Genomic DNA, 13,252 nt, shown 5'->3' on the forward strand with positions numbered 1-13,252 from the left:
GCACACCGTGGCGCACGTGTGTGTGTGTGCGCATACACTCACACATACAAGCAATCCTCACCCTGACACAAAGCATGTGATGGGTCACCAATACAGACGAGGGTGGGGAGAGGGAATCCAAGAGGCAGCCTCCTACCTCACATCTTCTCCATCTTCCAGCATAGACAGACAAATTGTGCATTTCTCATCGGTGTCCGACTCCTCCCCCTCTTCCTTCTTGCCCTTGCCGTCCTGGGGTCTTCTCTGTGAGAGGCAAAGGAGGAGCCTTTGTTACCTGGAGCAGACTCCCCTGGTGGTCCCGGCCTTTCATCCACAGCCTTCCACCTCCCTCCCCCGGTGAAGCAGTCTCTTCTTAAGCTCTGAAGTAAGACCCAGGCTTCTGTGCTCCTCCCAGACCCTTCATCCTGCCTCCTCTCCAACCCCTCGTCCTTGCTGATGAATACAGAGGGTTAAAGCCCAGTGAACTTTATTATTGTTGTTCCAGGCAATTCATGTCCCAGGCATAAAGTGTCCTAGAAGCATCGAGTTTGGAAAGGAATTGGGTGAGATGGCTATGTGCACAGATTGCTTCACCTTCTTTATTCCCCTTGTCCTGTCCACTCCTCCTCACACCCTTTTCAGTCCAGATCGCTGCCTCCTTTTCCTCCACCTGAAGGTCCAGCATGCTTTATTCATCCATCCATCTATGTACACAGCTCACAAAAATTAGGGGATATTTTATAGCTTCATATTTATTTTGAAATATCCTCGTAATTTTTGTGAGTAGTATATTTATTCATCTATTTTTTTTCTTCTCTCCCTTCCTCCCTTTCTCCCTTTTTATCTTTTCTTTTTTCTTCCTTCCACTTACCAATGTCTATTAATTTTTTCATTACTTACTAGATAAAGGCAAAAATCTTCAACCTGGAGTTAACATCTCTCACTTGTACCACACTGTTACTTTATACTGTTGGATTTCTCTTCCTATGCAGAACGTCTCTTTAAGATAGGCACTAGTTCCAACATGACATTAGTCATTGTGCAGGTACTGTTTATACTTTATTGACTTTAACTGTCCTGTTTTAAACTCTACGATAATTACTTGAAAACAGTTAACCATTATGTGGGAAGTTTTAAGCTCTTAGATGGCACGGACCACGACTCACTCTTTAGGTATCACCCAGACTTGGTTCATCACTGATGCTTAATAAATATTCTGGGGAGGGAGGAATGTAATCAGTGAATGAAATATGCCTCTACCTTTCTTGTTCTCATCTCCGTCTCCGTGCTGTGCCATGAAGCAGTCTGGTGACAGCCACGGGAAGAAAACTAGCCCTTCTGTCCCCTCTCTAGTGATAAACAGACTTATATGTCTTTTTGCCAAGAGAAATATCTGAAAAGTCCCAAGAAGACGACCACCCAGAAAATGACTATGACTTTGGGTCCAGGCCTGGAGGCCAGGTCTCCCCAATCTGGTCCCCAGCCCTCAGCTCTGGAGTTTCTTTTTTTTTTTTTTTTTAATTTTTATTTATTTATTTACTTTTTTAGATTTCATTTATTCATTTTTTATTAGAGAGAGAGGGGAGAGAGAGAGAGGGAGAGAGACAGAACAGGGGGAGGAGCAGGAAGCATCAACTCCCATATGTGCCTTGACCAGGCAAGCCCAGGGTTTCGAACCGGCGACCTCAGCATTCCAGGTCGACGCTTTATCCACTGCGCCACCACAGGTCAGGCTCAGCTCTGGAGTTTCTTAGTCTGATCTGTCTAGAGGCTACTGTCACCTCACTGGTACATATAAAAATATCCACATCTTCTGCTCTAAGCCTTCCTGTGCCCTACAACCCACTGCAAATCATAGGCAGCTGCAATAATTCCCCTTATCCAGAATCCAGAAAATCAGAATTACATTCCTAGTCTCATATAATTGTCACGGCTTTGGAGTGTGACTAGAGTCCTGGTGATCTGCCTAAGAGCCTGGCTGTGTTTGCTGGAGGAGTGGCCTTCTTTTAATTAGTCCTGAGGAAAAAAGAGAAGTTCAATAACTATTCACTGATTTTCTATTGTTTATTCACCATTATTCATGATTTCCTTCTTATAGTTAATCATGTTAATTTAATAGCTATACCTTGTTTTACTACATCTAATCTACATTTTTTAAACCAGTCTCTCTTTTCAAAACTTACTCTGCTTCTGATTTTGTATTTTTAATCTTTCAGGTTTTCTGGGTTTTGTCTTTTTCATTATCTATATAACTTTTTTTTTCTTTATTTTTTATTTTTACAAGAGACAAGAAAAGATGATAGAAAAACTTAAAATTATATATAAAAAATCAGATATAAGGAAACTACAAGAAGAGCCCTAGCATTAGCTCACAAGGGCCTCAGGTTATCACGTAGCGGGTGAGTCCTCCTCCTCGGACCTCTGACAGCCGCCGGCAGTGCCGTAAGATATTGAGCATCACGTGAAACCTCTTGTTAACTTTCAAAGCTGTGAACTCCTTTATGTCAGCTTCCACTATAAAATAATGACCTTTGGTATCCTTTGTTTCTTCATTAATGAATCTGTGATAGAGATTTCTGTTCACAGAACTCATAGTAGACTTCTTTGGGTGATGTAGGATCTTATATTTACTAACTATTGCTTTGTTGATTTCTTTAATAACATCATTAATTTGACAATAGGTTAAACGGGATTTCATGTACATAGGAATGCCATTAAACTCCTCAGACGTTATAAATGGCATTTCTTTAATATTTCTTTGCTCTTTAGAGGGCTTCTTTGTAGCTGCAGGAGCCTCAACCCTGATAGGTCCTTCGTGGTCATCTGCTACGTTAACAAAGTGCTGGGTTACTGTGACTTGAGGCAAATGGGGAGGAATGTTTTCTTTGAGATGTTCCACATCTTTGTAATCTTCTTCAAGAGATTCATAGAGTTCCTTAAGTGAATTGGTAGCTTGTTCTTGATACTGAATTTCCAATTCCAATTTATTTAGAAGGTCATTTACTAACATGATCTCATCCCCTATTTTGTTTAATATAGTCTTCAAGTTAGGTTCTTGACATTTTAGTGTCCTTGGCAATATTCAAAATATTGATGCCAGAGTGCCTTTGAATCACCATTTGAAACAAAATCGGCGCTAGCTGGTTGGCTCAGTGATAGAGCGTCAGCTGGCATGTGGATGTCCTAGTTTTGATTCCCGGTCAGGGCACACAGGAGAAGCAACCACCTGCTTCTCCAGGCCTCTCATTTCCCCTTTGCCCTCTCTATCTCACTTTCTCTTCCCCTTCCACAGCCATGGCTTCATTGATTAGAGCATGTTGGCCTGGGCGCTGAAGACAGCTCCTTATCTATGTAACTTTAAGTTTAACTTTCAGAGTTTAATATTTATTTTATCTCTTTAGTCCTTCCTTTCTCATTGTCCTTAACTTTCCTTTTCACTTGGATGCTATTGATTTCAATTTTATGTTGTTTTCATATCTTTTCCTAATTTTTACTCTTTTTTTATTTTTCGGTTTGATTATTTTTGTATTTTTAATTCTTATATCATTACTATTTTAAAAATCCTTTCTTGTTTTATATTATTTCACTCTCAGTTTAAGATTTTTAAGATTTTTTTTTTTACACCTTATGTGGGTCCTAAAATTTATCATTTCTCATTTTAAATTATTCTTATTTTTTATACAATTTTTATTCCCCTGATTCTCCCTTTATTCTTGCAAATTTTTAACTCTTTAGCTCATTGATTTGGGCCATTTTTCCTTTTTATCTTTGTGTTTGTCCGTTTCCGACTGTCCTCGCAGCCTCTCGCAGGGACGGCAGGCAGAGCGTGTGGCCCTGGCAGGAGTGAGCACACCCTGGTCGGGGTCCCGGAACGCTCCGGGCCCCTGAGCACACCTCCTTCCCTTCCATGTTCTTCAACAGCTCAAAGCTCTCTCTTTCTGAAGAATGATCATTTTTTCCACACAGATATCCTTAATTACTGAAATATGTCACTTCCTCCTTTAGCACATGACCCATAGAAGATACCCAAATGTTGGTTGAAATCACATGGATAAACCCAGTGCTTCTACAAGGAGGTGCACAAACCAAGACTCATGGTCTTTGATGTTGACCCCATGGGTCTAGAACGAGTGAACCTCATGCCCAGGGGAGAGCAGCTCACCACTGCTGAGCACTCAGCACTCCCTTGGCGCTGTGCTGAGCTGTGCACGGGCATTGCTCCGCTGACTCCTCAGAGAATCTCATAGGGTACTACTATATCATTCCCATTTTACATGCGAAAGGGCAGGGAAGGGGTCAGAAAAGCCAGGCAAGTTGTCCAGAGCTACACAGCTATTAGTGGTAGTTACTGACTGAATGTCTGTGTTCCCATCCCCACCCTCCATTCAGATGTTGGCGCCCTAACCCCTAAAGTGATGATATTATGAGCCTTTGGGAGGTGATTAGGTTTAGATCAGGTCACTAAGGTCAAGTCCCATGATGGGATTAGTGCCCTTCTAAGAAGAGAAAAAGACACGGGAGCTTCCTCTCTCTACTATGTGAGGACAAAGCAAGAAGGCAGCCGTCTCTGCAAGCCCAGAAGAGAGCCCCGTCGAGAACCAAATCTGCCAGTGCATCGATCTTGGCTGAAGTATCACCCAGTCAGCGGTATTTTGTTATCGCTGCCCAAACTGACTGAGACAGTAGTAAAACTGAAATTCACAACTGGCTGATTCCAACCCCAGTGCTCACAAACACTGCATCCCAGCGCTTCATGAGGAGGTGAATAGGAGGCTTGGCCATTATGAGCATGTTCCTGTGCTAAGCTTTTCAGCATTTGCAAAGCTTTTCATTCTAAAAACTTTAAAAAATATTTATTTGTTTCATATCAGGCTGTATATTTAGAGCCATTTTAGTTTACAGGAAAATTGAGCAGAAAATGTAGTATGCTCCCATTTCCCTCTGCCTCTCAACAAACACAGTCTGCCCTGTTATTAACATCTCCTATTAGTGTGATGCATTTGTTATAATGGGTGACACACTAGTATTAAATGAAGTCTGTTCATTTCGGGTTTATTTACTTTGTGTTAAACAGTCCTATGGGTTTTGACAAATGCACAATGCCATGTGTCTACCATTACAGTATCATACAAACAGTTTTGCTGCCTTAAAAATCCTCTGTGAATACCTATTCCTTCTTCCTTCCCTCTCCTACAGCCCCTGGCAATGATTGATCATTTTATTGTCTCTAATTTTGCCTTTTCCAGAATGGTATATAGTCAGAATCATACAGTATTCAGCCTTTTCCAGCTGGCTTCTTCCACTTAGTAATATGCATTTCAGGTTTCTTCGTGTCTTTTTATGGCTTACTAGCTCATTTCTTTTTATCATAGGATAATATTCCATTGTATGGATGTACCACAGTTTGTTTATCCATTCATTTATTAAAGGACATCATAGTAGCTTCAAAATCTTTTTAATTTCATTTTAAATTTTTTTAAACTCGGATTCCTGGCTCTAATCCTAGCTAGGATTCCTGGCAGTAACTCTGGAGCGTCAACCTCTGTAGGTTTAGAGCAGAGCCTCCGAATCTGTGGCTTTAAATCTCCCCGGGTGACCCTGATGCTCCATGAGAATTGGAAATGCTGCTCTGAAGCCTTAGTTGCCCATTTGTCCACATGTGAGACTGAACTTAGAATTCTTTTCCAAGGTAATGTGCAGGTGCGCCCCTTGCCCCACTCAGATACTGACATTCATTTCCTTGTGTACATTGTTTTTTTTTTAAGTGAGAGCGGGGAAGGTAGAGACAGATTCCCCTGTGTGCCCTGACCGGATCCACCCAGCAACCCCCGTCTGGGGCCAATGCTCTAATCAACCAAGCTATCCTCAGTGCCTGGGGCCGATGCTTGAACCAACGAAGCCACTGGCTGCAAGAGGGGAAGATAGATAGAAGGGGGAAAGGGAGGGGAAGAGAAGCAGATAGTCACTTCTCACATGTGCCCTGACCGGGATCAAACGTGGGACATCTGCATGCTGGGCTGACGCTCTATCCATTGAGTCAACCAGCCAGGGCCCCTCTGAACGTTCTTAATATACCCACTCACAAGGTCACATGTCCACACCTATACAGCCTCCTCCCTTCCTGATAAGAGGCCAGCATCTCGCCTCCTGGTCACACCTGGCAGGAGCAAGGGAGAAGACCCTAGGAAGGCATCACAGCTTCGGAGCATCTGACCAGAACAAAGGCTTCTAGATTTTGGATTGTGCTTCTCTGTGGACAACCGACTAGGTAAACTAGACAAGCTATGCCTCCCCCATCCCCCACACTCACCCCTACTGCGCAGGCTGGTCTGCTGGCTGACTCACCTTCTTGTACTTGTGGGGGAAGGTGAACCTCTCGATGGTGTTCTGTACAGCCCCCCGAGGCACGTTTCCCAGCCTGTCCTCGAGCTGCAGCAGCTCCTGCACGGAGAAAAGTGTGGACATGTGCACACATGTGCAAAGGCACATGTATACATGTGGTAAGGTGGGAAGATGTTAGCAGGAAGCACTCACACAGCCATCGAGAAGAACTTGTCTGAAAGACCGAAATATCTCTCCTCCTTCTCTCCCCTTTTCCCTCTTACTCTCAACCCCGAGGCTCCTCCTACCCACCCTGGCCCTACCCACCAGCAGGGGAAAAGGAGAGAGGACACGATGAATGGCAGTGATGAATGATAATGGCTTCTCTGCCAACCCCTCTGGAGCCTGGCTGACAGGAGAACTCCCAGACGGAGGGGTGGGGTACCTCATAGCTTTCCCGCACAGCAGAGGTGTGTCTACTGGGGTTCAGTCCCTGGAGAGCAAGGAAGTGAAGCTGAGGGTAAGGGTAGTTTCGGATTTCATGGACGACCTGTTGGGGAGAAAATGCCTTGGATAGGATTCAAGGCTGCATGAGCCCAGTGTCTGACTCCTCCTCCCTTAACCGCCAGTCTGCACACCCTGTGAAAGTACAGGCAGAAGTTCCTTTTCTCCTGCTCCAGGGTCTCCCTCACCTCCTCAAGAACCAGGCTTGCCCTGGGCCGGCCCCAGAAAGAGTAACAACATCAATAAAGCAACACCTCACCTGATGGGACATTTATTCCATGCCAGGCACTGTCCTGAGCCCTTCACATAACTTACAAACTTAATGATCTCCTCTGAGTTGTAATGTGCATGCAATTACTACCCCCATGGTATGGATAAGGTAAAGAAGACACAAGCAGATTAAGTAGGTGGCCCAAGGTATACAACTGAGTGGCAGAACCATGATTTCAGACTTAAGCAGTTGGGGGACAGAGTCAATTCCCTTTTCCTCGACTCCAACATTTCAGGGGAAACCAAAAGACTCAGTAACCAAGACAAAGAATATTTTAATGCAATAGTTAAAATTAAAACTGATATAAAGAATCTGTAATGAACAAAACGTCAAAAATTTAAATAACGAGGGCCTCTGCCCTTGTCCTTGCGTGGTGTGGCCTCACTCACCTCACCCTGGCCCAGGTGAGGATCAGAGGGCCAAGTGTCCAGCATAGCCCCAAATCTTTCTCACTGCACGACCCTAGCCTATTACTGAACCTTTCTATGCCTCAGTTTGCCAGCCTGTAAAATAGGGATATTACCCTTTCATGTGGGGTTATTGAGAGGCTTGAATAAAATAATTCACATCAAGTGCTTAGACCAGTGCCTGGTATGCAGTAAGTGCTCAGTAAATGTTAGCTTTTATTCTCAGGAAATGGTGTTTTCTAATCGAACTACTGAGATTGCGCACCCACACGCCTCATTTTACAATAAGGAGGCTGAGGTGCTGAGTGGGTCAAGGCAGAGGCAGTGGCTGGCAGGCTGGGGTTCTGCTTTGGGGAGGCCCCATGAAGACGCTGTCTGAGAATAGAAGGTTTTCAGTCTTTTGCTACTTTAATGGAACAAAAGAATGGAGGAATGGAGGAACACCTTCACCTCCATTCCACGCAGCTCACAACGTGCCCAAGCTCTGATCCATCTGTCGGCAGTCTCAGCACCCTACAGTGATGAGATATCCAGCCCCCTGCACAACGCAGACTGGGTCAGCAGGCCAGGCCCAAGGGTCACCTCGGGGGTCTCATTGCTTCTTCACACCAGTCCTGGGAGATGGGCCAGGCAGGTGTCTTCATCCCACTTCACAGATAAGTAAAACTAATGCCCAGAGAGGCGCTGACCTTGACAAATGAACTAAGTGACGTCAGACAGGGTTCAAGCACCTCCCTGCCTGCTTGTAGGCCTGAGCCTCTCCCCACAATCCACACGAGGGAGCCACCCCTTCCTACCCTCCAGTGCCCCACCCAGTTCTTTCAGCAGTAAGAGCTTCCAGTCCAACAGGTGCCCTCAGGCCACAGTGGGAATGAATTGGGGGGGCAGCTGGCCTGTTGGGGAGCAGGACACAGGGGAGCCACAGGCCTCGCCCACCATGTCTCCCAATGGGCAACAGGGAGCCAGCCTCCGGGCAGAGCCCTCACTCACCATCTGCGTGGAGGAGGAGTTTCTGGGAAAGTGGTGCATTCGAGGCGTTGCTAGGTAATGCTGATAGTGCTGAGGGACAGGCCGCACCTGGAACTGAGCAGGGCTCAAGCCAGCGTCCACACTGAGATCCCTGCGGAGACACGGTTGCAGTGAGCCACAGGGGGTTACTCGGCCCTCAGGTTACGGAAGGGACCTCAGGCACCAAGCCCCGCATGTAGAACCAGAGTCACACATGTCCAGAGCTGCAAGGAACTGGACCTCAGCTCGCCCGGCTCCTCTCTTTAGAGAGACAGAAATGAGACTCAGAGAAGAAACGGGCTCTGCAGGGTCTGAAGGGGCTAAAACAGCTGAGACCTCATACAACTTCTTAACACTAAGCACCCTCCCAAGACAACCGCCCCGCCCCCAAGAGAATGCTAAAAGAAAAATGCAAACAGAATTGGTCAGGTATTTGGAGCAAAGACAAGGTCCAAATAAAGTGGAGGGGGTGGCAGAGGCCCTACTTCCACCCGCTTGGAGGAAACAAGAGAAGAGGAGGACAAGTTATCCTGGACCACACCCTCCACCCCACTCCCCAAAGTATAGGGAAATTTATTTCTCTAAAAAATTGATCAATTAATGCAACTGAAAAGGAACCAGGGCTTCTTAAGGGAAAAAAATGGCTAATTTCAGGTCTGGAGCGTGAGATGTGCCAAATGAGATTGAGTGAAACATTTTGTCATAACTGAAAGCAAGGTACTTAGCAAATATGACCAGGGTCATGTCAAAACCATCCTGAGGAGGCTGCATCTGACCAGAGTTTGGACAGTTTGTATGTCAATGAGCTAACTGCAATAGACTGAAACACATCAAATAGGTACCAATCCACCAGGATGAAATGATGCTAAAGAAAACTGGTCTCTCTGAAGGATGCCGGGAACCAATGCCTCATTTTGAAAACTAGTAAATGAAAAGGGAGAACCAAATATTTATCTAATCTTCCTTCTGTTAACTGTACTTCGGGGCAACCAAGTAGTTGATGAAGGGTAATTTCTCTTTGTAAAAGTTTTCTAGCTAATAACTGAGTAAGGAATGACTGAATTATCTGTCTCCTTTTTGTGTACCTTAGAGAAATAAAGGATCTTGCAGGCAAAGATCATCAATTGCTATTAACATCTCAAAAGGGGAGACAACCTGCTGGAAGAAATACCAACTTTAAAGTGTTTTTACCAAATAAATAAGAGCTGAACCCAAACGTGCTCAAACCTTGATCTAAGTGCCAATGTGAGGAGAATGTAAGAAACTGAAGAACATCACAATGATGCCACCAGAGTCTGACTGGCAGAACTATAGAAAAACAATACCCAATTTCTTCAAGACATCATGCAGATATGATTAAAGGGATTTCTGCTTCCAGTCATGACAAATATATAATATAATGTATATATTCCTATATTTTCTATATATATTAGCCTGGATCCCTGGAATAACTTCTGATGAGTATGTCCTTTGGAAAATGAGCTATACTCTTGTATCCAGTTAGAAGCAAACTTAGAAATTCACTAGTCCAGCCCCTGTTTCTGCAGGCCCAGCTGAGGCTTGAAAGGGCAGTCAGTGCCTTATCCATGGTCCTTGGCTAGCCAATTAGGCCACCAGGATTTCTGACCCTTGTCTGGGCTTATCCCATGACTTGCCTAAGTGAAGGAATTCCACGGCGCACCCTCATATAGCGGAAGCTCTGACTCTTAGCATTTACCCAGCAGTCTCAGGGAACCCAGAGATTAAAGCAGCAAAGAGACATTCAGAGAATTCTACCAAAGCAAAGTCCCAAGGAACTGGAAACAGAGTCACCTCATTTCCAAGAGAGCTGCCTAGAGAAGCAAAAGGCACCTCGGCCTTCAGACGAGAGGGATGATCTGGCCGCGTTGGACCTGGTGGGCTGTGGGCTTCCTTCATGTCATTTCATCAGGAAGTTCCTTCCTAAACCCGGGGTCCCAGAACAGGGGCTGCTGCTCAGACCTGAGGAACCTGAGCTGGGACTTGACAGAGGAGACATCAGCGCCTGGAGAAGCAGTGCCTGCCACCGTCCTGCTGTTGTCACTGGCCTGGCTAGTTTTAGAAGGAGTCACAGAGATACTCCCAAAGGCCTGGAGCCACCAAGTTGCCCAGAACGGTGCCTTGGAAATTTCTCGCGGACATTGTCTCAAAGCACAAATTTATCAGTTGTGTCTAAACATCCAACTGAACTTTGTCTTCCACTGCCAAAGGCCTTGGAGCATGGAGTAGTCTGGTTGCTCCACTGACCCTTAAGTTCTTGGCACGGGGCTTGCTCCAAAAGTGTGGGTCAGGAGGCTGTGCGGAGGCAGGCCTGCCTGTGGGGGGCGGACAGCAGGAAGTTCTTGTCTGCCACCCACCCTCCTTCCCAGGTCCCGGGGCCGTGAGGCCTCGCCTGGGCAGGGCCAGGGTTCAGTGGCAGAGCTGGGCGCCATCTGCACTGGGGGTCAGAGTTGGAACTGCAAAGCCGGACTGTCACAGAAGCACAATGAGGGTGGAGACACTGGAGTAGGGGCTCAAGGCCAGGGTCAGGTTATTCAGCCTGGGCAGAAAGGGAGCACGCATCCTGGTTGGAGAAGCTGCTCGGGTAGAATTAAAATATCCCACAGCAGGAGGGAAAGGCTGGGGGCTGGACAAGGGCAGTTGCAGTGCCTCATCCCTGGAATGATTTAGGACAGATTTCAGTGGTTTCTGAGGTTATCTAAAGGAAATGGGGGAGGCTGCAGTCACATGCTCTCCACATCCTCCCTTCCAGGGCTCCTCGAGGAGGGTGAGAGCAGCCCCACCCCCCATAATCCATTTCCTGCCATCTCCTTTCCAGACCGGGCTTCTCCTGGCAGAGGAGGCCTCCCTGGACGCCATGGGCATGATCACAATTACAAAAGGCCCCTTGTCACAGGGGGCTGTCCCTTTCTGGAGCAGAGCTAATTACAAGGGAGGAGAAATTGTCACCTCCCCCTCTGTGAAGGGCTTCCTACATGGGAAGCGAGTACAGAACAGGAAGATAGGGCCCAAGAGTAAGCTCAGGTGGGATCAGGACAGGGACTTCCCAGCCTCTGGGGCCTCAGTCTCCATGTTTCTCTAGACAAGCAAGGATCAGGAACGCAGAGTGATTGAAGTGAGTGAGAAGGTTGCGGAGATTTGGCTAAATAAACAAAGCAGCCAAGGCTAACACCTGCACTGCTCCTCCTGACATCTCCCCAGGACAGTTCTCACCTGTGTCACCTGCCCAGTCCCCCTTGCCATGCCTGACCCTGTGTGTTTGTTCATCTTGCTCAGCCGGCCCTTTGCAAGGGCCCTGGGTGCTCCATGTGGGCTGGGTTGAATTAAATTGGATTGACTTGATGCTGAGGGACAGAATTCAATCCAAATTGCAATTAAATCTTCCTGATTTGAATCTGCTAATTAGACAAGCTGGGCTGAAGTTGGCCGCCATGCAATCTATCTTTAAAGGGAGTGTTCAGCTCAACAGAGTGTACCTGGGAACCAGCAGGGGCTGGGACACAGAACCTGTTCAAACAACTGTTTCTTGCACTCACTTGGAAGCACTTTTTAATCTTCAATTAACCAGAATCATCCTTTTGAATCATTTCTAGGTGTCCAGTCCTAGGCTGCTCCCACAGCAACCCTTGACTAAGCTGGTCTGTGAGACTAAATGCTGAGAAACAGCACAACTGCATGTCCATTTTGTTTAATAGTTCATCCTTCCCTCTGAGGTGTTTCTGGGTTTTTGTATGTTTGTTTCTACATTCTTTAAAAACAAAAAAGTTTTCGACAGCAAAACCTCAGAGTTGCAAAGACAGCACAAAGAATTACTGGATGCCCTTTACCCAGACTCCCCAAGAGTTAATGTTTTACCACTTTACTGCATTTCTATTTCTCTCTCTCTGTCTCTCTCTCTCTTTCTCTCCACATACATACATACATACATACACAACTTCTCCATGAACTTTTTTTCTAAACTATTTAAAAATAAGTTGAAGCCCTGGCTGGATAGCTCAGTTGGTTAGAATATCATTCTGATACAGCAAGATTGGAGGTTCGATCCCCAGTCAAGGCACATACAAGAATCAACCAATGAGTACATAAATAAGTGGAACAACAATTCAATGTTTCTTTCTTTCTCTCTCTCTAAAAGTCAATATAAATAAGTAAGTAAGTAGATAAATAAATAAAATAGGTTGCAGACACGATGCCCTTTACTTCTAACTACTTCAGGGAACCATACATGTTTCAGATCTCACCCAGGTTTAGATTAGCTCTCTCCTGAGCTAGAATCAGAAATTCTGGTGAAACTGAGCATCCAAAACCAAGCAACACTACATCCCAGGCCAATAAAGACCTCTATTCCGAGTGCAGGAGGTTGCAGGAAGACTTCACAGGGACCCAGGGCCTACAATACACCACACCCCACCCTCAGTCTCCCTCCCCAGCTTCTCCCCTGAGTCCTTGCCTCCAATCTGCTGACTGTGTCTCATTGCTGGCATGCCCTGGCTCTTCTCTGTGTATTCCTTGAGTTTCACCCTCTTCAGGAAGCCTTTCCTGACTACCCTAGCTCCCGAGATTCTTTCTGCCCTCCTCCCAGGACTACTGGTTCCTAACCCTCATTAAGCTTAGAAAATGTTTGTATTTCTGCCCCCACCCCCACCCCCTGCAGGAGCATGAGCACTGAGCCCCAGTCTGGGCACATAGGTACCCAGCCACATCTGTGCTCATTTCCAGGACCAGGCTGAGTGGGGGCTATCTG

The 13,252-nt window shown here is 46.0% G+C and overlaps 2 protein-coding genes and 1 pseudogene across 3 annotated transcripts in view; all 3 read right to left on the reverse strand.

The window, feature by feature from the left end:
* Nucleotides 1-13,252, reverse strand: part of ARK2N (arkadia (RNF111) N-terminal like PKA signaling regulator 2N) — a 273,891-nt gene that overhangs the window by 57,267 nt on the left and 203,372 nt on the right. The gene's annotated exons all lie outside the window — the stretch shown is intronic.
* Nucleotides 1-13,252, reverse strand: part of ARK2C (arkadia (RNF111) C-terminal like ring finger ubiquitin ligase 2C) — a 94,222-nt gene that overhangs the window by 6,539 nt on the left and 74,431 nt on the right. Inside the window, exons 4-7 of one of the 2 annotated variants that reach the window (XM_066247395.1) lie at nt 8,473-8,602; nt 6,746-6,850; nt 6,325-6,420; nt 137-243 (exon numbers count right to left, since the gene is read on the reverse strand). In XM_066247395.1, coding sequence (XP_066103492.1) covers nt 137-243; nt 6,325-6,420; nt 6,746-6,850; nt 8,473-8,602 — 438 coding nt within the window. The remainder of the gene's footprint in view (nt 1-136; nt 244-6,324; nt 6,421-6,745; nt 6,851-8,472; nt 8,603-13,252) is intronic. The other variant, XM_066247396.1, reaches the window with a different exon arrangement.
* Nucleotides 2,360-4,224, reverse strand: LOC136315595 (spindle and kinetochore-associated protein 1 pseudogene; annotated as a pseudogene).

This window comes from Saccopteryx bilineata, chromosome 11, assembly GCF_036850765.1.
Source record: "Saccopteryx bilineata isolate mSacBil1 chromosome 11, mSacBil1_pri_phased_curated, whole genome shotgun sequence".
Lineage (NCBI taxonomy): Eukaryota > Metazoa > Chordata > Mammalia > Chiroptera > Emballonuridae > Saccopteryx > Saccopteryx bilineata.